The sequence below is a fragment of the Antechinus flavipes genome, chromosome 2, assembly GCF_016432865.1.
Source record: "Antechinus flavipes isolate AdamAnt ecotype Samford, QLD, Australia chromosome 2, AdamAnt_v2, whole genome shotgun sequence".
NCBI classification, from domain to species: domain Eukaryota; kingdom Metazoa; phylum Chordata; class Mammalia; order Dasyuromorphia; family Dasyuridae; genus Antechinus; species Antechinus flavipes.
In genome coordinates, this window is record NC_067399.1 from 671,113,097 (window position 1) to 671,139,723 (window position 26,627).

At 34.2% G+C, this 26,627-nt stretch overlaps 1 protein-coding gene across 1 annotated transcript in view; it reads left to right on the forward strand.

Annotated features, from left to right (window-relative positions):
* Nucleotides 1–26,627, forward strand: part of PCDH15 (protocadherin related 15) — an 859,006-nt gene that overhangs the window by 472,050 nt on the left and 360,329 nt on the right. The window contains exons 13-14 of the mRNA XM_051973865.1: nt 1,173–1,366; nt 19,712–19,844. Of these exons, the coding sequence (XP_051829825.1) occupies nt 1,173–1,366; nt 19,712–19,844 (327 nt within the window). The remainder of the gene's footprint in view (nt 1–1,172; nt 1,367–19,711; nt 19,845–26,627) is intronic.

Genomic DNA, 26,627 nt, shown 5'->3' on the forward strand with positions numbered 1-26,627 from the left:
TTCTGTGGAGATGATTTATGCAAAGCACATTGTAGACTTTTAAAAATCATATAAATGTTCATTAGCACTCTGATTTGATAACACCCCTCAGTCTTTTTTTTCCCCCCTACAGAAGAAACTTTCTGGAGCCTACCAATGAGTTTCCTTCATTAGTGAATTCTAATCAGAACCCTTTCTGATAATTTCACAAACAGTTGCCAATTTGGTAATCTTACCCATTTAATAGAAATCATCATATTACCCATGCAGGAAGAACATTAGGCAGTCATATTAAGCACAAGTGAAAATGATATTTCAGGGGGGAATTGTAAGGAAGAGCTCACTAATTCCTCTAAATAGCACATTTGTTGGCCAGATAAAATAAATCAATCCAGTTAAAGATTCATTCCCGAGTCTTACAAAGTTCCAGTAAAATTCAAATATTTCTGGGCAAAGTAACTCATAAGGAGAGATAATTCATTTTTAGTGTGAATGAATTTTATCAAATGCTTTTTTAAAAATAAGGAAGATTCCAGGGAAGGAGATAATAAGGGACCTTAAAAAAAAGCTGACAGGATATCTAGAAAAACAGGGGGGAATGAGGGATGAAAAGGAAAAAAATTACAATTTTTCATGGAGATGATCTTCATGGGTTATATTGGTAGATTGTAGCAAGGAAGGAAAGAGAGAATAAATGAGAAAATGATAAACTATAAATTCTATTGCTGCATGATCCTAGATTAAGTACTAGACACTAACTTTCAGTTCTTTTAGATCGATTTTTTTTTCCATTTTATATGAAAGCACTGAAGGCCAGAAAGCTCAAAGGATTTGATGAGGGTCACATCGTTAGCAGTAGACCTGTAGTAGGAGAAAGAAAATTTGGTTCTCAGATCAGCCAACTCTAAATTGCTTACTCTTCTCTTGGAATCACATTATGAGCTGCCTTCTTTTGGACTTTTTGATTTAAAGGAAAAATCAACCTCAAGAAAGAGAAATTCCTTTCTTCTTTATCCTCTCCCAAAAAGAAATGGACATCTTTCCACTGTAATTTTCTCAGGACCACCCTAGCAGAAAACTTCCCCTTCGTTTTTGATTGTTGTCTTCCTCTGAAAATTTCTTAGGTGACAGGGGGATGACAATTTGGTGACAGGTTGATTCCTGAGGGATTCATGTGTGATTTTCAATTCCAGCTCACTGCTGTAGATGCAGACGAAGGGCCAAATGGAGAGATCTCATACCAGATCCTCGTCGGGGATCAGGGAGACTTCGTCATCAATAAAACCACAGGTCTTATTACTATCGCACCAGGAGTAGAATTAACAGTGGGCCGGACCTATGCCCTCACCGTACAAGCAGCTGACAACGCCCCCCCTGCAGAAAGAAGGTAATTTATATTATAGCACGCATACACAGTCTCTTCTTCAGGACCTATATTTAGCTTCATAATTAAATTGAGCCACAGTATGAATTTTTTTTTCTCCTAAAAATCTAAATTAGATCAGGAAGGCTCAGGGACTGGATTCCTGGGAACTGCCTGTACCACTCTTTAATTTGCTGAAAAAAATCAGCAATGAGTGCAATTATTAAGCCACAAAAGAAGTGGAAGTTAAATTAACTCCATCAATTTTATATGTTCAGTTGGATACCAGAGTCTGTAATGGATGGGAGTTAAGAAGCAACAGAGCCAAGTGTCCGCATTATTACTGAAGAGCCATAGGCGGACTTCTCCTTCTGAGTTCCCAGACCACAGACTCGGGTCTAAGTTTTAGATACTATTTGCATTTCGTTCTTATTTTATTGTCAAGGAGTCATAGAGGTTGAAAATATAAATAGACTAAGAAAAAATTTTAAACACATTAATGAATGATGATCACAGGAGGTTAGCATGGAGAAATTTACCTGCTCAAATATTGGTTTGTATAAAAGAAATTCAAGGTGATTATTTTGGTGAGGAAAGAACTAGCATTTGGAGGTATCAGGAAAAGCTTCAAGGAAGGGATGATGCAATAGTTGTCTTGGAGGACATGGGGAATCATATTAGGAGAACTAGAAGTGAGGAAGGAGGGGATTTTAGGCACGGGAGCCTAACAAAGTTAAGGGCTAGAGACAAGACATAAAGTATTGTGTATAAAGAGCAACAGAAAGGTCAGCTTAGCTACACAATAGAATGAAGATATAGAGAGACGATATGTATATATTTATATACATATATTTAATATATACATGTATATGTGTGTCCATGTATATATATGGATTCACATATATATTTATATATGTATCACCTTTAGGAAGGTAGATATATCATGTCTCCAATGGCCTACCACAGTGATTTTTTTCAGTAGTATTTTATTTTTTTCCAAATATGTGTAAAGATAGTTTTCAACATTTGTTTTTCTAAAACTTTGTGTTCTGAATTTTTTTTTCCTCCATCCCTCACCTCCCCCTTCCAAAAGATAGGAAGCAATCTGATATAGATTAAATATATAGCACAGTGATTTTGGATGATCTAGCATAAGTGACCTATTGAATTGAATCTTTTTATTAAAGAATTGATTCCCATTTCTATCTGTGTGCTGTCTATTAGATTAGAAGCTCCTTGAGGGCAGAGATTTTCTTTTTTTTTATTATTATTGTATTTGTATTCCCAGTGTTTAGCACAGTGTCTAGCATGTAGTGAATATTGATTGACTGACTAGGGGAAAAAGAGCACCAGCCTTCAAAAAATTAACATTCTAATTGGGGAAAGAACTATGTAAAAAGAAAATAAATTAAAAAAAAAAAGATTGAAGAGATACATAACCATGTAGTTACATCACATCACATTCATGAAAATCAAAAGTAGACCTGAGAAAAGAATCAGTTTAGGTGGCTTAGGGCTCTCCCTGTATGGAAACCTCAAGAGGAATTCACCAATCTGAGAAGTGGCCAGAGGACAAACAGATGTTCCAGGTTGGAAAGCCACAGAATATAAGGGTATGTCCTGATTGAAAAGGGAGCTGAAACATGAATGTCTGAGAGTCAGAAGCAAAGTGAAGAGAGAAAAGTTTATTCTAATCATCCAGATAGATGTTCCCTTGTAAAATTCAGGTGTAAAAATTCTGCTTATTAGAAGTGTCATAAAATTTGGTATGAACATATGAAAGACGTTGGTCTTCTGTTACTCATGTCCAATTCCTGTGACCTCTTACAATACATTTTCCCCTAGAAACTTAAATACAGGTTAATTGGTCTTGAACATGATGTTTGAATTGAAAATCATTAAATTATTTTCCACTATCAGATATGGGATGTGGATATCACATAAGCCTACAAAGTTCAGAGCAGTGACTCTCTTGCCCTTCCCTGGGTAAGCCAAGATGAATTTACACTTGGAGTTTTACATATCATTCAATTGTTTTAAGCCCACGTGGAAGTCACCTGGAAGATTTCTGCTTTGGAAGCATTGGGAGAAGGAGTATTTTAGGTTTGAAGCTCAGAAATCCTTTCGTTCTATATCTGTCAGGATTCAGCTTTAATCATGATATCAGTATTTCAATCAGACCCTAGGGAAAGATGGAGGTGAAATGCAAATTAGAGAATGGATAAGTGAGTTTTTAAAAGTTGTCTTCAAGGACTCAGCGCAGTCACCAAGATATCCATGGCAGGTAACCCCTCTAACCCCTCTGTTTCTCAGTCTCCCTGTGCCAAAAAAAAAAAAAAAAAGATGCTATTGACTTCTAAGGAATATTATGGATCTTAATGATTTAAAGACTCAAATACTTTGACCTCATAAGTTGGAGTATAGCATTTACACTATACAACTCTGGAATTCATTCAGAGATAATCAAAAGTCATCCCTACCAGTACAGAGTTCATTTCCTTCATTGCAAAATAGTTAGGCAGGATTGCTTGATTGTTACATTGTCAAAGGATTGTAGAGGTTGAAAATAGAAAGAGGTTACATAAAGAGAAGTTTAAATGGTATTTATTAGTGAAAGAACCATATAACTTAATCATGGAGAAATTAGGATTGTTTGAAAACCATGTGTTACAACAGGACAATCACTGGAAGTACTTTTTATGAGGTGGTAGAATTAAAATCTCAAGCCAGATCAGGCCTTCAAAAATATTAATAAATGAACAACTATCAGAAAAGAGAAAAATAAGAAATATCTTGAAGATAAAAATCAAATGAAAACATAACAGGGCTATACTAATACCAACAAAAGAGATGGGTATAATTCAATTGGTATAAAACTGCTCTTGTCATCCGTACAAATGCCTCAATGGTTGCTTCATACCCTGGGGTCATTGGTTGCCTATAGTCATAATTCATACTATAATCATACACCATACTAAAAGTTTTAGACCATCTAATGGTGGGCCAATCAATCATCAGCTGCCTTCTATTGGCCTCTTCCAATGAAGTTCATTCTCAAAAATGAATCATCCAGTATCTTTCACCAATCTAAAAGAAAAAGTTCAAAGACTAAACTCACACTAGAAATGGCAGGGATAAAAGGAGTAAAGATATTTAGGAAATAACCAATCAACAAAAAACTCCTAATGCACCCCTAAAATCATGGGATGCTAAGAGCCTAGGATAAAATTGCAGCTGAGATTAATTTTGAAATAACCCAAGAATAGCCACAAAGGTGAGTAGAAAGCCCCATTTTTTTCAAATGAAGGAAGTTATAAACAGGGTATAAATAACCTAAAAAGATACCAAGAAGTCTTGAAAAGCTGTGGATTCCTTGAAAAAAAAGAATAATAATTTTAAAAATCCAATGATAAAAATATTTTATTACAAAATAGAGGCAAAAATAGAAAATATATCTCTGTCAAAAATACCTCACCTGGAAAACAATGAATGGAGAGAGAATAACAGGAGAACATGATAAAAATAAAATAAGTGCACCTTTGTTGAAGAAGTCATAAGTTAAAAGTTGCCCAGAAATGTTAGAACTGGGGAAGAGAGGGGAGCATAGAATAATAGCATGCATTTCAATATAGATATATATTAGCCAAAAATGTGATTTTAAAAATCCTAATTTCTTAGATAAAAGACAAGTTATTTCAAGAGGCTAGGAAAATATTAATAATACATGGATCTTGATTTTATGATTTATAATGTGCAGATTGGAATAGTTGACTTCTGAACCCCCATCTGCATCTATTGTATATTGATGATCCAATGAATCCATGTGACTTTAGTTAGAATTAGGTCAGGCTCTGTATCAACATGATAGAAAAAAAATAGCATATAAGCACATTCAATTTCAGAAAGTAAAGAAAATGATTTTTAAGCAATAATACATTACTTTTAAATATTGGGCATAATTCCAACTAGGAAATAAAATAGTTGTTTAACCCAATGGATATATTCTAAATTTTCCTATTGAGAAAAAAAAGAACTGGGTAGAGGTTATGAAGGACAAATATAAAGGACAAAAGAAATTTAGAATCAATAAGTAAGCCTGAATAAATAGAAAGAGGAAAAGGCTACCCTTCAGAAACCCTTAATAGTCAATTCATGAAGGAAAAAAAAATAGGTGGGCTATTAGATTTAAATGAAAAGATAATTAGTGGAGAGCCCATGTGCCATATAGTTATCTTGGGGTGTTAAGAGAATTCAAGGAAAACCATTAACATGTTAGATAAACCTTGTGTGGTAAATGCAGGGGATGATATGACAGACAGTTGAATGGGATAAAAGGCCTGGATAAGTTACCATCTGTATCACTGGAAGGAAGACCCATGTTGATAAGAGCATCAGAGTATTTGCATATTACTTTCCAAACTTTGTGTTAAAATCATCTGGGAGGAGAATAGTTGTGGATCCTAGATTATAATCATTAATGGTAGTTAATAATAATAATTGCTTAAAGTAATAATGCTATTTTGAAATTGTATTGCAATTATGTTTTTCAAACTACTTTTATGCATATTATTTTATTGTCAAATATTAGTTCCTTTCAATACTTTTACAGAAAATAAAGTGCTATATCATTCATTAGTATTACTCAAGATGGTATTTATTAGATAGGTAGATGGCTCAGAGTTTTGGACCTGGGGTTAAGAAAACCTGAGGATTTAGGTTTAGATTTAGACACAATATCTGTGGCACCCTGAACAACTCATTTAATTTCAGTGCCTTTTTCCTTATTTGTAAAACATGAATGATAATGTTATCAGCCTCCTAGGGTTGGTATTGTAAGAATCAATGAAATAATGCCTATCAAGTCCATTGCAAACCTTAAAGTATTATATAAATAGTCCTTTCATCATAAAGGAAGAATTATATGGAGAAAGTGCAGTGATTTTATCAGCAAAATGGCCTTCTGGTGTAGAATTGCCTTTGTTGATGTTGACTGACAAGTCCATCTATGACTTTATATTATTTTAGTGAATCAGTTTGTTTGTTGAAATGTTACCTGGTTACATTATTCTATGTGTTCTATTGTTTTTTTTCTCTTCTATGATAGAATATAAGTTCCTTGAAGGTAAGGACTATTTTATTTATATATTTATGCATTTCCAGTACCAAGCAGAGGGCCTGAAACAAGAAAGATATATCATAAATACTTTTTGATTAGCTGGTTGATTGATAGTCTATTTGTGTCAGATTCAAGGCTTGAATTTTAATCTTTCTAACTAGCACATTTTTCAACCCTGAAAATCATTTTGTCTTTTATGTTGATTCTCCCTTGCCTATCTTTGATTATGCGTTTAATATAAGGTCCTCAAAGGCAAAGATTGCTCATTTTTGGTTTATATCCCAGCCATAGTGCCTAGAACTTTGTAAAGTGCTCATCACAGATATGGTGACATAATTTGTGAAGCTAGCTTAAATGAGAATTATTAGTTAACTAAATAAGGGAAGAGAAAAAAAAAGAAAGAAATTCCCTATGAGAATTAAGAAAATACCAGGAAGATAAACTTGCAGCTTCCATCACTCCTCTCCTGAGTAGGAATAAAACAAGTGGAAGAGAAGGTCCATTTGCAAACCAGTGGTTTGTGTCTGTCTGTGAGAACAAAGGGTTGTAGGTCATTTAATTTCCCTCCCTAACTTCTATCTGATTCAGGACATTTCTCTATTTAACCGGTTGGCATCCATTTTGTTCCCAAGTTTACACTATCAGATTACAGATTTCCTATTTCTTCTCTGTTCACATTTTCCTTTGGTGATATAGAAGCACCTGAAAATGATGATGAGAAAGCCTGGGCCTAAAGCCAAAGTAGCTTTTGCTCCTCTGCTTTGAAAAGAAGAATCCTCTTCACTGAATCAAGGATCTTAGAGAATTTCAAATGAGATCATGTGTAAGGAATATTTTCTAAAGCATGATAGAATTTCCCCTCAAATGCTCCCTTCCTCCCAACTTTACTATTACATTCAAGGACACTACCACTCATCCAGTCACCCAGGCTGAAAAAATAGGTGTCATCCTCAACTCTCTATTAAATTCCCTGCATATCTACTCCATGTCTAAATTTGTCGTTTGTACTATCATATTTTTACATCTTCTTCTCTCTATGTATGACAGATCTTCACCACTGGACAATTTCAGGAGGCTTCTGGTTGACCATCCTACCTCTTTTATCCCTCTGCCCCACTCTAGTCATCCTTTCACTTAACTTCTAGCAGTTTTATCTTTGTAACAACTCTTGAACATACCCCCTTCTCTCCTTTGACACTGCCCTCACTCCACTGCAGGCCCCCATCACCTCACATCTATAATATTGCAATAGTCTGCTGGTGGGTCAGCCTGCCTCAAATCTCTATCCTCTTTGATCCACTTTCCATTCAACCGTTAAAATGATTCTTCTAAATCAGAGCTTTGACCATGTCACCCCAGATCTGATTCAATAAACTCCAGTTGTTCTCTATCACATTCAAGATCAAATAGGAAATCCTCTGTTTGTTCAAAGCCCTTCATAACCTATCTCCTCCCTACCATTTTAGTCTTATTAGACCTTTCTCTCCAACATATATTCTTTGTTCCAGTGACAATGGCCTCCTGGCTGTTCCATGAATAAGACATTCTCTTTTTTGACTTTGGACTCTAGCCAATTCTCATGCCTGGATATATACACACATATATAAACATATACATATACACAAATATACATGTATACATATATGTATACACACAGAGAGACAGAGATTCCTTTAACTTCGTATAAAAATCCCATCTTCTAGAGAAAATCTATTTCTAATGCCTCTTAATGCTAATTTCTTCCTTCTATTAGTTATTTACTATTTATATCAGTATGACTAGGCTATACATATCATTTGCTTTTTGTTTCCCCCAATGGATTGGGATTTCTTTGAATGAAGATTGTTTTTGTTTTTGTTTTTTTTTCAATCACCAAGTTTAGCACAATGCCTGGCATAAGTAGATACTAAATAAATGTTTTTTGTTTTGTTTTGTTTTTTTTATTGATACTGATTTGCAGTAATTAATTACTTTTCATGTACCCTCACTTAAGGGATCTGTAAATCAAAACTAATATGATCAACCTCTCAAAAAATCTTCTATGGTCAAAGTTGAAAAAAAAATTCAAAAGTTGTTCTAGCCTTTTCTAATCATAAAATGATTAAAATGAAAAGAAGTAATAGATTAAAATATGTTTGAATTGATTGTCTGGAGTTAAAATGTGCATATTTTAAGTGATTCAATTATGGGACTTAGAAGGTAAGTATATGGAGCAAAGTGGAAAGTTCTAATTGATTGTCAAAAGGGGCTATAGTGTCAAAGATATATTGATTAAAAAATATTCTCAATCTAATGACATGAGGCACAGCTATAAGTTGAAAAAAAAGATCAAAGACTTTTCAACCTTTTATGTGTCAACAATTGCATTCATTTCTTTCAATTCCACTTTGTTTCTGTCATGCGCATGGCACTGTGTGCTGTCATTTAGATACTAACTTAAAACAACTTCTTAATATTCATGATCACTATCCTCTTCTTCCCCTCTCTAGAAGATGTTAAATCACTTTTGCATTTAGGAGAGAAAATGTCATAGCCTTAAGTTTTGTTAAATCTTATTCCTAGTTTTGTAGTTCATAACTTTTAACAAGGTTCTTAGGGAAACTTTGACATATTTGAACCCATCCACTGAAACACAGATAGAAAGGGGAAGAAGATAGGAACTGTCTCATTCTTCTCAAAGCTACATCTAGGACTTCCTCCATGCTTTCCAATTCTTCAACCTAAAAATCCACTTCAGCCCTGAAACTTGAGTCCTGAGCTCTCTCCCTGGATTGGATGACTACTGACAGAATCTCCGTTTACAATGGGTACTTGATGGTAGGGGATAGGAGAGTGGCGGGATGGATAATGCAGAGAAAAGGCAACAGCTCCCTTACTCTCTACCAAACTCCTCCAAAGACTTCTAAATAATGGCATAAAGTATTCTGGGTATAGCAGAATTGACAAAAGAATAGGGTGAACTAATTTTCCAGCTCAAGGGATTTTTTAAATAGGCAGGAAAGATCTGTTGCACCAGGGTGAGTCGAGCATAGTCCATCATAGCCCATACTCCAGCAAACTAGAAACAGGACTTGGAAGCCACTGAATGAGCAGTAGAAGCAGGTGCTTTCATAATTCTCAACCCACAGAAGATAAACAGGAGTCAAACAACTGATAGCAAGGAGAATATAGGAGTCTTTTGCTAGCACTGAGAAAGGACCCTATTGCTTTGTCCATATTCATATCTAGGTCACAGTACTGGGTAGCAATCCCAGGTTGAGAAGGAGCACTAGCACACTATAACTTGTGGACACAGTATAGTGGAGTCCTCACAGTTTCATGTTTGTGATTGTTCACATATTAGTGCAAAGGCCAAGAGAGTAGTAAACACACATCTTCTTAGATCATATTATTTTGGGGGAACTTACAGGTCACTAGAAGTATCTCTGAAAATAGCCACACAAAATTCTTGAAGCTTGGGACAATGCACCCTCTAGTCTAAAGCAGAACCCTACTTTAAGAAACACTTAAAAGTCAATGAAATGAACAAATAACCAAAACAAAATTGTAACCATAGAAAGTCTCTGTAGTGACAAGAAAGATTGAAACACACAAATCACACACACGCACACATGCACACACACACACACATACACACACACACACAGAGATAATAAAATCAAAGCTCCTAGATCCAAAACCTCCCAAAAAAAGATGAATTGGTTTCAGGCCATGGAAGAGCTCAGGAAGGATTCTGAAAGTCATGTAATAGAGGGAGAGAAAAAAAATTGGGAAGAAAAATGATAATAATGCTGGAAAATAACGTAAAACAAGGCTACGTATTGGTAAAGGAGACCAAAAATACTGAAAAAAATAATACAATAAACAGACTAGATCAAATAATTTTTTTTAAAAAGTACAAAAAGCCAATTTAAAAAAGAATAACTTAAAAAGTAAAATTGGCCAAATTAAAAAAAAAAGGTGCACAAAAATTGATTGAAGGAAAAAAAAAAACTCTTAAAAAGTAGATTTGATCAAATGAAAAAAGTACAAAATATCACTGAAGTAAGCAATTCCTTAAAAACTAAAATAGAACAAATTGAAGCTAATAATTATATAAGAGATTGAGAAACTGTAAAAGAAAAAAAATAATTGAAAAAAAAAGGAATGTGAAATATCTCATTGGAAAAAACTGGATATGGCAGCTATATGGTATGGTGGATAGAACACTAGACTTGAAGTCAGGAAAATATGAGCTCAAATCTGGCCTTAGACATTTACCATTTACTTCTTAGTTGTGTGACCAGGAGTCCTTTACTTAATCTCAACTGATTCACAAAAAAAGGGGGGCCACTGTACTCAAAGTCAAGGCTCAAAGCTGCACAGGAAGTTTGGGACAGCCAAGGAACAGAGCTCAACCATTAAAGTTAAAAAAAGAGGAAATAGACCAAAAGAAAAGAAAAGGAGCAAGAAACAGAAAAAAAATCTTGACTATAGAATGCTACTATGGTAACAGGGCAGACCAAAACATAAACTCAGATGAGGACAAAATGTCCACAGAAGAAATCTCAGTAATATGAATTGATCTCAAGCCCAAACAGGCTTCTTGGAACTACTCATCAAAGACTTTAAAGGGCAAACAAGAGAGGTAGAAGAAAAAAATGAGAAAGGAAATGAGAGGTACACATGAGATAGTCAACAATTTGGAAAAGAAAGGAAAAAAAGTTGTCTGAAGAAAACAACTTCTTAAAAAGTAGAATTAACCTGATGGAAAAAGAGAGAAAAAAAGTTAACTGAAGAATAATACACATTAAAAACTAGAATGGGGTAAATGGAAGCTAATGACTCTGCAGGTAGCAGTAATCAGTCAAACAAACTAAAAAGAATGAAAAAAATATATAAGAAATTGGGAAATGCCTGTTTGGAAAAACAGCTGACCTGGAAAAGAGATCTAGAAGAGACAATTTAAAAATTATTATTCTACTTGATGACCATGACCAAAAAAAAAAAAAAAAAAAAAAAAAAGTCTGTATAGCATTCTTCAAGAGATCATTAAGGAAAATTGCCCCAATATTCTGGAAATAGAGGGGAAAATGTTCTTTGACAGAATCTATCAATCACTTTCAGAAAGAGGTCCCACAAGGAAAACCCCAAAGAACATTGTTGCAAAACTTCAGAACTAAAATCCCAAGGGAAAAATGCTGCAAGCTGCAAGACAAAAACAGTTCAAATATCAATGAGCAAGTCAGGATTTAGGTAAATGTGCCCCCTGACTCTAACACTAACCCTAAATGCAAAGCTTCTAAAATAAGGGATTGGAGAGCCTTGAATACCATATTGTGCAAGGAAAAGGATCTAAAGATACAACAAGAATTAACTATCCAGGGAAACTCAACATTATCTTTCAAGGGAAGCAATAGAGCTTCAGTGAAATAAGATTTTCAATCATTTCTACTGAAAAAAATATCAACTAAACAGAAATTTTAATCTACAAACACAGGACTCAAGAGAAGCATAGAAAGATAAACAGAGGGAAAATATATATTATTTAAACATTAAACTATTTATATTCCTAGATAGGAAATGCTATCTGTAACTCAAGATGTGTATCTTTCACTGGGACGAACAGAAGGTAGGGCATCACATGGACTGAACATGTGGTTCTGACTAGTCTCTCATGTGATGATATCAAAGAAAAATACATTATTGGGTGGGAAAAGATCTGTACTGGAAAAAGAGGAAAGAGTAGGTATAATGGAAAATTAGTTCACATGACGAGATGCAAAAGACCTATTAAGTTGAGGGAAAGAAAAGAGGGGCATGAGCATTATTTGAAGCTTAATCTCATAAGTTTTGGCTCTAAAAGGAAATAATTTAATCATTCATTTGGGCATAGAATTGTACTGAACCTTATAAAGAAATAGGAGGAGAAAAAGGAAAAGAAAAGGAAGAGACAGAATAGAAAGGAGGGCAGAAACACTAGGGGAGAAGGTAAGAGAAGGACGAAGGGATGATAGAAGATAAAGTGGTGGGTGGAGTGGGTTAAAATACTGCTAAGAGAAGGGGGAGGGGTGATAGGAGAAAAGGGTGTAGGTGGGTGAGAAAAAAACACAACTGAGAACTGGGTAGAAAGAGAGAACAAAGTATATACAGGAGAGAAAATAGGCTAGAAGGAAATACAGAATTGCTAATCATAATTGTGAATGTGAATGGGATGAAGTCTCCCATAAAACAAAAGTGAATAGCAGAGTGGATTAAAAAACAGAATCCTACAATGTATTGTTTACAAGAAACACATCTAACACAGAGAAGGCAAAAGGCTAAATTAAAATTTATTATGCTTCAGTGGATATAAAAAAAAATAGGGGTAACTATTCTGATCTCAGATAAAACAAAAATAAAAATAGATCTTATTAGAAGAGAACAGGAAGAAAAGGATATTTTGACAAGGATTCTCTGAATAATGTAATAATGAAGCTAAATATGTATGCACTGAGTGGTAGAATAGCCAAAATCCTAAAAAAAAAAAAAAAATTAACTCATTATAGGAAGAAATAGACAGCAAAACTATAATAGTGGGTGACCACAACCTTCTCTCTCAAAATAAGACAAATCTAACCACACACACACACATACATACACACACACTAAAAAAAAAAAGAAACTGGGGGGGGGTAATAGAATCTGAAAAAATCTAGATACCATAGTATAATATTCTTCTCTAAAATGTAATCTGGAAGCAGGTTTCTTGAGGGGCTTCTGGGAGCAGCCTTCATTTCAGTTCAATAATCACCCCAAATGCAGCCAGGAGTTAAAGTCCAAATCCTTTATTGCCTCCTTCAAAGTCTTGTCTCTTTTCCAGGGGCCCAGTTAGCTTTAATAGAGGCCCATTTCTCTCCTTGGTTCCGAGAGCTCCTGCAGCTAATCCTTTGACTGTGCCAGCTTCTGCCTCTAGCTCCCTGCAAATGAGCTTCTAGCGGGCTTGTCCTTTCTGGCCTTGACTAGTTACTCCTTATATATCCCACACTGTGTGCAAACCAATCATTATATCACTAGGAAACCATTATTTATTGTAGGATTAAATCAATACTAAACTAGATTTAACCACTGTCTCCTCAATTCCACTTACTTAGCACTTTGTAAGAATCCTAACACCATAGAGCTCTGCAGAAAACTAAATAGAGAGAAAAGAATATAGCTTTTTCTTAACAGTACATGGTACCTACACAAAAATTCACTATGTATTAAGTATTAAAAACCTCACAATCAAATGCAGAAAGGCAGAAATAGTAACTACTTCCCTTTCAGATCACAATGTGATAAAAATTATATTCAATAAAAGAGTGGGGAAAGATAGACTAAAAGCCAATTGGAAATTAAATAATCTAATTCTAAAAATGAGTGAGTCAAACAATCTTTAATATCATCCAAGAGAATGACAATAAAGTGACGACATAACAAAACTGCTGGACAAGCCAAAGCAGTTCATAAAAGAAATTTTACATCACTAAATAGCTTTGTGAATAAAATAGAGAAAGAGGAGATCAATGAATTTGTTATATAACTAAAAAAGTTAGAAAAATAAACTGAAAACCCTCAGTTAAATACTAAATTTGAAATTCTGAAATTCAAAGGAGAGATTAAGAAAACTGAGACTGAGAAAACCCTTGAACTAATAAATAAACTTAAGAGGTAGTTTTATGAAAAAAAAAAAAAAACATCAAAATAGAAAAACTTGTGCTTAATCAAATTAGAAAAAAGAAAACTATTACCATAATTGAGCATATCGACAATAAAATCAACCAAAATCATATGATAATCTCAATAGATGCAGAAAAATCTTCTGACAAATAAAGCACTCATTACTATTAAAAACACTAGAAAGCATAGGGATAAAAGGAGTTTTCCTTAAAACAATAAGCAGTATCTATCTAAAACCAACAGCAAGCATTATTTGTAATGAGGAGAAAGTAGGCAGATTCTCAGTAAGATCAGGAGTAAAACAAGGATGCCAATTATCAGCACTATTATTCAGCATTGTACTTAAAATGTTGGCTTTAGCAATAAGAAAAGAAATGAAAGGAATTACAATAGGCCATGAGGAAATAAAACTATCACTCTTTGCAGATAATTTGATGTTACACTTAGATATTCCTAGAAAATAATCCAAAAACTCCTGGAAACAATTCACAGCTTTAGCAAAGTTACTGGATATAAAATAAATCCTCACAAATCATCAGCATTTCTATATATTAGTGACAAAGCTCATCAGCAAGAGAAAGAAAGAGAGATTCCATTTAAAATTACTATAGATGAAATAAATAACTTGGAGGTCTATCTGCCAAGAAAAACCCAATAACTATATGAGAATAAATACAAAACATTTCTCACACAAATAAAGTCACATGTAAACAATTGGAAAAATATCAATTGCTCATGGATAGGCCAACCGAATATAATAAAAATGAAAATTCTGCCTAAATTGGTCTACTTGCTAGTGCCATACCAATCAAAGTGCCAAAAATATTTTATAGAAGTATGAAAAATAATAACAAAATTCATCAAGAATATCAAGGAAACTAATGAAAAAATATATAGAACTGTGGCTTAGTAATAGTAAATCTAAAACTATATTATAAATCAGCATTCATCAAAATCAATTGGTAATGGCTAAGAAATAGGGTGGTGAATGGATTATATCACATGCCACAGTAATCAAGGCCTGTAGTAATCTAGTATGTGACAGACACCCAAATGCAAATCAGTACAAACAAGTTTAAAAAATAAGTACAAATTGGGAAAAAATCTTTATACTAATGTTTGTGATAAAGATGTCATTTCTAAAATATCTAAGAAATGTATCCTATTTATAAGCATACAAATCATTCCCCAATGGATAAATAGTCAAAGGATATAACCAATTTTCAGATGACAAATTAGAGCCATCTATAGTTATATGAAAATATGTTCTAAATCACTATTTATGAGAGAAATGCAAATTAAAAGATTATGATAAATGTTGGAGAAGTATGAAAACTGGGACACTAATGCATTGTTGGTGGAGCTGTGAAATGATCCAATCATTCTAGAGAGCAATCTGGAAATATGTTCAAAGAGCTATAAAATTTTGCATACTCTTTGACAAAGCAATGCCATTACTGGGTCTGTATCCTAATTTTTGTAGCAGTTCTTTTTGTGGTGGCAAGGAACTGAAAAAGAAATAGATGCCCATCAATTGGGGCATGACTGAACAAGTTGTGGTATATGAAGGAAATGAACTTTTATATGATGAACCAGCTGATTTTAGAAATGCCTGACAACATTTAAATGAACTGATGCTTAGCAAAACAAACAGAACTAGAAATACATTATACACAATAACAATTATGTGCAATACTCAACTATGATATACTTGGTTCTTCTCAGTGATTTGATGATCCAAATCAGTCCAATAGACTTTGGACAGAAATTGCCATCTGCATCCAGAAAAAAGAACTAAGGAGACTGAATGTAAATCAGCACATGCTATGTTCACTTCTTCTTTCTTTTTTTTTAATGCTTCTTCCATGATTTTTCCTTTTTGCTCTGGTTTTTCTCTCCTAACATGATTCATAAAGCAATATATATTAAAAATAAATAAATGTACTAGGGGAAAAAAGAAATCAAGGAAAACCACCCTTACATTAAAGAAAAAGAGGGTAAAATAGAAATTAAAAGAATTTATTGATCACCTTCAAAAAGAGATCCCAAAATAAATACTCCCAGGAACAGTGTAGCCAAATTCCAGAACTCCCAAGTTAAGGAATAAATATGTCAAGCAGCCAGGAAAAAAAAAAAAAGAATTCAAGTATCATGAAGCCACAGTCAGTACTAAACAAGGTTTAGCAGTATCCACATTAAAAGAATAGAGGGCTTGGAATATAATATTGTGGATGGCAAATGAGCTAGGATAACTATCAAGAATCCAAAGCAAAACTGAGGACAGACATTTGGAGGGAAAATTGGTATTCTTGATGAAAAGGCCAGAGCTGAATAGAGAATTTGGCTTTGAAATACAAGACTGAAGAAATGAATAAAAAGGGCTCTGGAGAATTTCAAAGTAACCTCTATATTACCCAGTTTTCAGTTTAAAAACAATTCGTCATGTGATGTGAAGATGTGAAGAACATGGTTGGAGACATTCAACTTGAGATCAACTAAATGAGACAATTAGAAAATATCATTTTGGAGATACCTTGAAGAGAATGTGAGAAAAGATTAATGTTAGTGTTTTGTCAACTAAAAGAAGCTGATTTGAAGTGGTCCATTGACATAGGCCCATTTGCAAAGTTTTAAGCATTCAGGTCTCATAGCATCTCCAGAGAGAATGAGTACTGATTCAGAGAAAACAGAAGTTCACATTAGCATAAAAAATCTTTAGAAACTGAATGTTACCTAGGATTTGGCAGTTGTTGTCAGATATTGTGAAAATTTTCCATCAGCTCTAACTTATCAATCTCATTTAAGGGTACATTTGGTTGGGAGAGACAAAAGGAGAATTCCAAGAGAGGGAAATCTGACCACCCTACATCTTTGACACCAGATGGAGGCCACTGAAATGAGAAAAGCTTGGTCAGCTTTCTAACATATATACTAATGATGACTGTTGTAGAATCAGGTATACCCCCAAATCACTGCATTTTTGTTAGAGGACCTACTAATAGTAATATTCATTATTCCATATACAAAATGGAATCCTTTGTTTTGAAAGAAACCTTCATCAAAAAGGCTCAACTATGTGTATTAAAATCACTTTTCAAATTGGAATTATAATAATCCATTGACTTACATTCTGATCAAGTTGGATGCTGTCTGTCAGAGCTGGACAAAAGCACTAGCCAGCTATGAATTCAACATCCATTTTAAGTCAAGGAAGACTTATATAAATGTCAATGTTTTGTCCTATAGATTCATTTTTTTTTTCTTAGGAAAAGGTGTTACTCAAATGGACTTAATTGGATTTCTATCTTTGAGGTCAGATGAGAAAATGATAATCATTTAGAGTCCTAGTTTTGCCTACAGAAAAGAAGAGTTATCAGGAAGAAAAAGAAAACATTACTAGGCAATAGATGATTTGTTGGACAAAGAGTGATATATGCTAGGAAAATGTGATTTTTTTTTTGAAGCTAGAAATCCATACGCTGAGGGTATAATGGCAGAAATGTAAATGGATAAATTGTTTAATAAGTAATTTTGTCTATGGTACCTTCAAAAACAATGGGGGAATTTTTTTTTTTTAATGTAGTAAGACAATGTCTATCAGAGTAGATACAATGTGTGATATATAACAGTGAAATATTTGTTAAGCTATAAGGTGTTTTGCTAGGTGGTATACACAAATATGTGTGTGCACATGTACATATATGTGTTATATATATATGTATATGTATACATACATGTTGATCTGATAACTGTAATCAAGCTTGCTACATGTGCATATTACTTTAAATGTGTATTATTAGTTTTGTTATAAACAATGTATTTTTATACATCTTTTGAATTAGGGGATATTTATGAACCTTTGATGATACACAGAAAATAGTACACAAGATAATAACTACAAACCCAGCTTAGTCCACATGAAAATATGCAATACTTCACTTAACATATTAATATATTCATATTAGAAAATGAAGTTAACTATAGAATGTGATATGAATTTAAATGCATACAAGTTCAGAAATTTGGATTAAAGAACAGCTGATGAAATTTAAAGTCTTCAAATTGCTCTGATCAAATCCTATCTTCAAAATGAAACAAAACAAACAAACAAACTAACAAACAAAAAAAACTCTTGCATTTAGGAAATAAGAAACCATTTAGAACTCTAGAATTAAGTCTCAAAACAGTAACACAAGAAACTTGCAGCTTATGATGCTGTTTCCCCCATCTCAGGAGCAGAGTCTAACTTTAACATAGCAGGAAAAATAAGCAAACAGCAATAACAATAAAAAAATAATTGTTCATGAGTAGACTGAACTATTCAAGAAAATTTGACAATTCTACTTAAATTAATTTACTTGTTCATTGCCATCCCAATAAAACTAGCAAAATCATTTTTAGAAAACTACAAAAAGTTTCATGTAAATGTAAATGTACAACATTTTCATATAAAAAAGAAAATCAATAAAAAAAATAAAAAGAAATTGGCTTAATAAATATCAGATCTCAAATTATCGTACAAAGTAGTAATCATTAAAACAATCTGGTAATGACTAAATATAGCCTTATGGATCAGTGTAATAGATGTGGTACACAATAAATAGTAGCGAATGACTGTAGGATTTTCATGTTTGAGAAACCCAAAATTCAAAGTTTTATGGACAAAAATTCACTTTGTAACAAAAATTTCTAAGAAAACTAAAAAGCAGTTTGGTAGAAATTAGGTGTAGATGACCGTATCAAGATAAGGTCAAAATTTTCTTTATCAAATAAAAGGTAATGTGGTGAGTAAACTGGGGGAGCTTTGAAAAATTTACTAGTCAGATCTATGCATAGCAGTAGAATTTATGATAAAAATATATTGAGTAGATGATGAAAAGTAAAATTAAATTAAATTAAATTAAAAGGGATTTATACAAAATCAATGCAGTCAAGATAAGAAGGAAATCCAGACACTATGGTGGGATGACAGAAAGAGGACTGATTTTGTAATCTCAGGTCCCTTAATGAAAGGATGACTTCTACCAATAACTACTTATGTGACTTTGGACAAATTCCTTAATCTTTCTGGATCTCAGTTTCCTGATCTGTAAACTCAGAGTGACTTGCTGGCCACTGAGGTCACAGTGAGCTCTAACTCTCTTATCCTATATGTAGCCCCAGAAGTCTAATTTAAGGAAGTTTAGTTATTAGTCTTACTTATTCAATATACATTTTTAATCCAGCATGAGAATTCAATAGTGTGGCTGGCAAAGAGAGTTGATTCCTGGCATTTCAGCAAGAAGATTCCTTAAGAGGGAACACATCTTTCAGTAAAAGTCAATTTACTTGAATTGGGTTATTTTTCTCCTTAAATGTTTATGTAATTTAGAACATGTATATATTATGCTCCACTGTTATGACATAAAAAGAGTGAGGAAGGCACCTAGCTCAGTGGATAGATGTTGGTATCACTTCTTGCTCAACACAATGAAATCCTTTCCAGCTCAAATTCTATCTACCCAACAGATTTTTTTTTCCAAAATGTTCCCAAATGTAATTGATTTTACTTCCCTTTTTCTCTTTCCTTGCAGGGATTCTATTTGCACTGTCTATATTGAAGTACTTCCACCAAACAACCAGAGTCCTCCCCGCTTCCCACAGCTGATGTATAGCCTTGAAGTCAGTGAAGCCATGAGGATTGGGGCAGTTTTATTGAATCTCCAGGTATGAAGTTTGGTGTGAATGTAATACCCAGTTGCTCCTGAATGAAAGGCAAATGATTTGTGATGATTTCTAGGCAATAATGGGTAATATGGTGGAAATGAATCAAAAAAACTGGTTTTGAAGACAAGCTCTTTCTCTCACTTATCTGATCTTCTCACACCCCTTATCAGTTGCTCAAGGCCTCAGTTTATTTGTTTGTAAATTCTATTTAATGACTGCTAAATTTCCTAATAACTCCAAATATTTGATCTTATGTCATGGAAGACATAAGGAATTGATGTATGGCCATGGATTTCAAAATTGTGAAAGAGTGTTAACTCATATTGGAAGGAAATTCATCCCTAGGAGGAGATATATAATCATGGGGTAAAGTGTTTTGAAGTGATTTCTCTCTGCTGATTGCAGCCCCTGGCAAACTGCTCCAACCAGCAGGGGACAGCTGCAGGCACTCCAGGAGAGAACACAGGGTTTGTAAAAACAAATATTTTGTATTGTGCAAGGATTGCTGCCCTTCATGTTTAATGGCAGCAAAACCATCGGTCATTTCTGGATCTGGGTTTCTTTTACCTATAGCATTCCATTCAAATGCATCATAAATACTGGAGAAAAAGCTGGCAAACAAAAGTAACCTTCCATCCAGGCCTGCCTCTTCAAAAGATGAGTCCAGGGATGTTGAGCCCATCTGGATCTTCAAACTCTCCATCAGTAAAATGAGAAATTTGAATTAAGGAATCTCTTAATTCCTCTTAAAACTAACAATCCATACTTTAATGCTCCATATCCTATGGTCTGCCAGCTTTGACATAGTATATTCAGTCTTCTAAAGGCCCTCCTAACTGCTGTTCTGTATGTTCTGTACCTCTCATCTCTACTTATTTAATGCCCCTCAAAATCCTTTCTTTTTCTTTTCTTTCTTTCTCTCTTTCTTTTTTCTTTTCTTTCTTTCCTTCCTTCCTTTTTCCTCTTTTTCTCTGTTTTTTCTCCTTTTCTCTCTCTCCCTTGCTCCCTTTATTCCTTTGTTTTTATTTTATCTTTCTTTCTCCCTTCCTTCCCTTCTCTCCTTTCCTCTTCTTTTCTTTTCTTTCCTCTCTTTCTCGGGTCTCCCCTGGGCAGAAAGCACAGAGATTACTCAATAAAGATGAAAGCTTAAGATTTAACCTACTCCATTTATCTACCTGGAACAGTTTTCCTCTCCTTAGACAACCTTCTTGTCCTACTCTCCTGATAGAATCATATTAGTGCTAGACTTAATCTATTATTTGATCAGATTATTCCATGTCATGTCAGAATTTTACAATATGCATTATTGTTCCTGTTCCTTGCTTCATTTAATTTCAAGGAAATCTAAGTTCTGTATTCTGGGGATCCTTCCAGCATTGACATTGAATATTCTATGAACTCTTCCTAGTTCTAACATCTTTTATTCTAAGTTCCACTAACATTCAATTTCCTTTCATCTAAGATTTCTTCCAACTTGCATATTCGTTGTTCTTGTGTACTTTTAAGTTCTAGCATTGCATTTTATTTTTTTAAGATTTTTATTTTCAAAACATGGATAGATGGTTTTCAACATCACTTGCAAACCTTATGTTCCAATTTTTCTCTCTCTCCTTCCTCACACCATCTCCCCTAGATGGTAAGTAATCCAAAAAAATTTCAACATGTGTAATTCTTCTATAAATATTTCTACAATTGTCATGCTGCACAAGGAAAATCAGATTAAAAGTGTAGGGGAAAGAGAAAGAAAACAAAGTCTTCACATTTTCTTAAGGTTGTTGTGGTTGGTTGATTGGTTGGTTGTTGTCCTTCATTTCAAAGATTACCAAAATGACATCACTAAGTTACATTCTAAAATCTAAGTTACTTTCTGTCCTGCTATTTTCTCAGAGCCTTCCTAGCTCTAAAATTCTTTTTTATAATGACTTATTATTTTTCCAAATACATGCAAAGATAGTTTTCAATATTCACCTTATAAAACCTTGTATTCCAATTTTTCCCTCTTTCCCTCTCCCCTAGAAAGCAAGCAATCCACTATAGATTAAATATGTACAATTCTTCTAAACATATTCTCATATTTGTTATTCTGCACAAAAAATATCAGATCAAAAGATGAAAAAAGCATGAGAGAGAAAACCAGCAAACATATAACACCCACAGAAAAAAAAGTGAAAATACTATGTTTTGATCCATATTCCATTTCCATAGTTCTCTCTCTGAATGCAAATGGCTCTCCATTATCTTATTGTCGAAAAGAACCAAGTCCATCAGAGTTGATTATCACACAATTTTGTTGCTGTATACAATGTTCTCTTGGTTCTATTTACTTCACTTAGCATCAGTTCATGTAAGTCTTTCTAGGTTTTTTTTTTTTTCAAAAATTAGACTCTTTGTTATTTTTTATAGAACAAGAATATTTCTTTACTTTTATGTACCATAATTTATTCAGCCATTCCCCAAATGATCCACTCAATTTCCAGTTTTTTGACCCTACAAAAAGACTGCTACAAAATTTTTGAACAGGTGGGTTCTTTTCCCTTTTTTATGATCTCTTATGAACATGGACCGTAGAGACACAGGGTAGGTATATTTTGATAGCTCTTTGGTCATAGTCCCAAATTTCTCCAGAATAATTGGATCAGTTCACAAATCTATCAACAATGTCTTGGTATTCCAGTTTTCCCACATCCCCTCTATCATTTATTATTATATTTTCCTATCATCTCAGTCAATCTGAGAGATATGAAATTCTGTTGGAATCCTTACAAAATGTAAAGTCATTAGAGTTGATAGAGACAATAATTATCTAATTTAGCATGGTTCAATATGATTAATCTGATCTTACAAGGAGATGTTATGGGACAGAAGTAACAAGGTACTAAGTGGAACTTAGAGAAACAATGCTTGTGTTCACACTTTTAGAGAGCTCATATAAGCAAGAAGCTCTTAGGGCCACAGAGCACTCTGGAAGGAAACCCATAATCCCACTCTCAGATCCCATAATCCCACTCCCTCAGAGGAGATCATTTATAAGAAGCAGACAGAGGCTCAGTTAGTTAGTTCAGCTGAAAAGATTGAGAGGGGAGCGTCAAGTCAGTTCAGCCAGAAGCCCTCTCTGGGAGGCAAGAGAGATTCATTCCATCTTCCACCTTTGTGCTGGCTGGAGTCTGAAGAAAGCAGAGGCAAAGGACAACTGCAAGAGCTCTTGGAACCAAGCATAAAGATAGGCCTCTAAGAAAAACTAACCGGGCTATTTTGGAGGAAGCAATAAAAAATTTGAACTTTTAGCACCTGGCTACATTTGGATGATTATTACTTTTAACTGAAACTAAGGTTGCCTCCAGAAAATCTCCCCAAGAAACCTGCTCCCAGAGAGAACCATTATTATTTTAAAAAAGAAAAACACCACAAAATGTTACCTCAGAGTTGCCTTAATTTGCATTTCTCTAGTCAGTAGGGATTTAGACTGGCTCTAGCATACTGGGTTCTGTTTTCTTAATTCCTACATTCAGTCTAAGATTCTCACAAACTTTAAAATTCACTATTTCAAAGATTCCTCAAACTTTGCCATTCGATGTTCATTACAGAGCAATCTCTACTTATAGAGATATAGTTATAGAGATGGAGACCTCTAAGATCTATATCTTTTCTCTATTTCCAGTGATATCTGTCTCTCTCTCTCTCTCTCTCTATATATATATATATATATATATATATATATATATATATGTAGAGTTTGCTAAAGATAAAATAAATCATTTTCTCTAGATCTCTAGAGGTTTAGATATAGGCATGGGTATAGACATAAAAATGTAATTTTTCTCTCCCCTTCCTTGACTATCAAATATTAGAAAACTCAATACAAAATTCTTTTGAGCCTAAGCATTTTCTTTCCTGTACCCAAATAGTTGATTTGTACCAAGTTTGTACTTAACTTCTGAATGAGTACTGTAAACAAACAAACAAGGGCAAGTATGCGTATACACACCTATATCTATCTCTCTTTTTATATATACTAAACAAAAGGAGACTCAGAAGTCAGTGAAGGAAAAGACAGATGGTATATGCTCTAAAGTAATTTGTACCCTAAGTACTTTCCCAGTACATGCCATGAATGTGTGAATTAAAGATGGCAGGATCTGAACAAGTATTTGGTCGGTGATTATTCATTCACTCCAAAGAAGAGTGTTCCCAATTCCTGGGGAGTTTTTTTTTTTCAGTCAAAGCCCATGTGAGCCCCACAAAGCCAATGGGAGGCAGAATCACACCAACTCCTACCAGGGTCTACTGATGTAGCTCCCATGTTTATGAACCTTCTATGCCATCCTCTTGCCTGGAGAATGAAAGACAAACTTCTTTGCCTGTACTCAGATACCAAACCCAGTCTCCCCCTTTCCTTTCCACCACTGCCTTGAGTTCTTTCTTCAGCCATACCTACTGAAGTCTTTCTCTTTTTCAAGGTCCATTCTAGGTGCCATTTCTTCCCTAAAGCCTATATATATTTCCTCTTGGAATTTTTCTAAAACACTTTCCTGAGATCTGTCCCTTGTTTTTAATTTTATACCCTATCTCCTTCTTCTCCATTACATGATAAACTCCTTCAGAATAAGGACTGCATATATATATATATATATATATATATATATATATATATTATATATATATATATATATATAATATATATATATATATATATATATGTAGAGTTTGCTAAAGATAAAATAAATCATTTTCTCTAGATCTCTAGAGGTTTAGATATAGGCATGGGTATAGACATAAAAATGTAATTTTTCTCTCCCCTTCCTTGACTATCAAATATTAGAAAACTCAATACAAAATTCTTTTGAGCCTAAGCATTTTCTTTCCTGTACCCAAATAGTTGATTTGTACCAAGTTTGTACTTAACTTCTGAATGAGTACTGTAAACAAACAAACAAGGGCAAGTATGCGTATACACACCTATATCTATCTCTCTTTTTATATATACTAAACAAAAGGAGACTCAGAAGTCAGTGAAGGAAAAGACAGATGGTATATGCTCTAAAGTAATTTGTACCCTAAGTACTTTCCCAGTACATGCCATGAATGTGTGAATTAAAGATGGCAGGATCTGAACAAGTATTTGGTCGGTGATTATTCATTCACTCCAAAGAAGAGTGTTCCCAATTCCTGGGGAGTTTTTTTTTTTTCAGTCAAAGCCCATGTGAGCCCCACAAAGCCAATGGGAGGCAGAATCACACCAACTCCTACCAGGGTCTACTGATGTAGCTCCCATGTTTATGAACCTTCTATGCCATCCTCTTGCCTGGAGAATGAAAGACAAACTTCTTTGCCTGTACTCAGATACCAAACCCAGTCTCCCCCTTTCCTTTCCACCACTGCCTTGAGTTCTTTCTTCAGCCATACCTACTGAAGTCTTTCTCATTTTCAAGGTCCATTCTAGGTGCCATTTCTTCCCTAAAGCCTATATATATTTCCTCTTGGAATTTTTCTAAAACACTTTCCTGAGATCTGTCCCTTGTTTTTAATTTTATACCCTATCTCCTTCTTCTCCATTACATGATAAACTCCTTCAGAATAAGGACTGCATATATATATCCCACTACCTTGGGAACAATAGGGCCTCAATAAATGTTAGTTAAATTGAATTCAAAGAAAATAACATAGTATGGTAGTAAATGCCAAGATTAATATAGTGCTTTACAGAATACATTAAATATATCATCTTATTGAACAGTCAATCAGTTGGCATGAATTAAACACCTATAATATCCTTGATACTTTGAGAAATATTAGGAATACAAATATGAAAAAGAAAGAGAATCCCATGCTCAAACTATTTACAATCTAATAAGGGAAGATACCATACAAAATAAAGCTAAAAGGTGCAGGGAGAAGAAAAAAGTTGTCAGTGAGAATCAGGGGTAGGAAAGAGCTGACTACTACTTCTCCCTTCCTGAAATTAAGGTTTGAGGGCTTATCCTCCCTTTCTAATCAGAGCGCAGAGATCACTGAAGGAGTGATAGTCTCAAAGGCTGATTCAATTCTGCAGGATGATGAAGCTACTTGGGGCTTTGATGGAGAAGTTCAAACTATTAAATTCATATCAATTACATTAGACAAGTACTATTTTACAGATGAGGTGATTGAGACTTGTACAGGTTCACACAGTAATTAGACACTGGATTCAGAGCTAAAGGAGATGAGTTCAAATCTTAGCTCTATCATTTGTTGTTAGTGTGACAACAGGTAAATCCATCCACCTTTCTGGGTTGCAGTGTCTTGCTTGAGGGGAGAAATTAAAGGGAAAGGATTGGATCAAATGAGCTCTCTTCCCATAATCCTAGCCATTGAACAAAGAGATTATATATGTATAAAAGCAGCATAATCTAATGTGTACAGAAGCCCTGCTATTCTTTCTTATACTAGCCACAAGTTACAGACAAACTCATTGTGAAGAGGGCAGGATTTGGAGGAAGGAAGGAACTGAGTCTGAATCCAGGCAGTTCCATGGGAAGTCAGTAAATCATAGAATTTTAAAATTGAAAGGAACTTCAGTTCCCACTAAGTCAAAACTTTACCTGAAAAAGAATTCCCTCTACAACTTACCAAGTGTGCTTGAATACCTTTGGGAAACGCTAACCCTCTGCTTTCTAACACAGTCATCCCACTCTTGGATAGCCGTGTTTCTCCCTGCCATCAAGATTAAGTCTGCCTCTCTGCTTTTCTCCATTCTGTCTCAGTTTCCACATTTGTAAAAGAGATAACCTATCTCTGTGCTTTTAA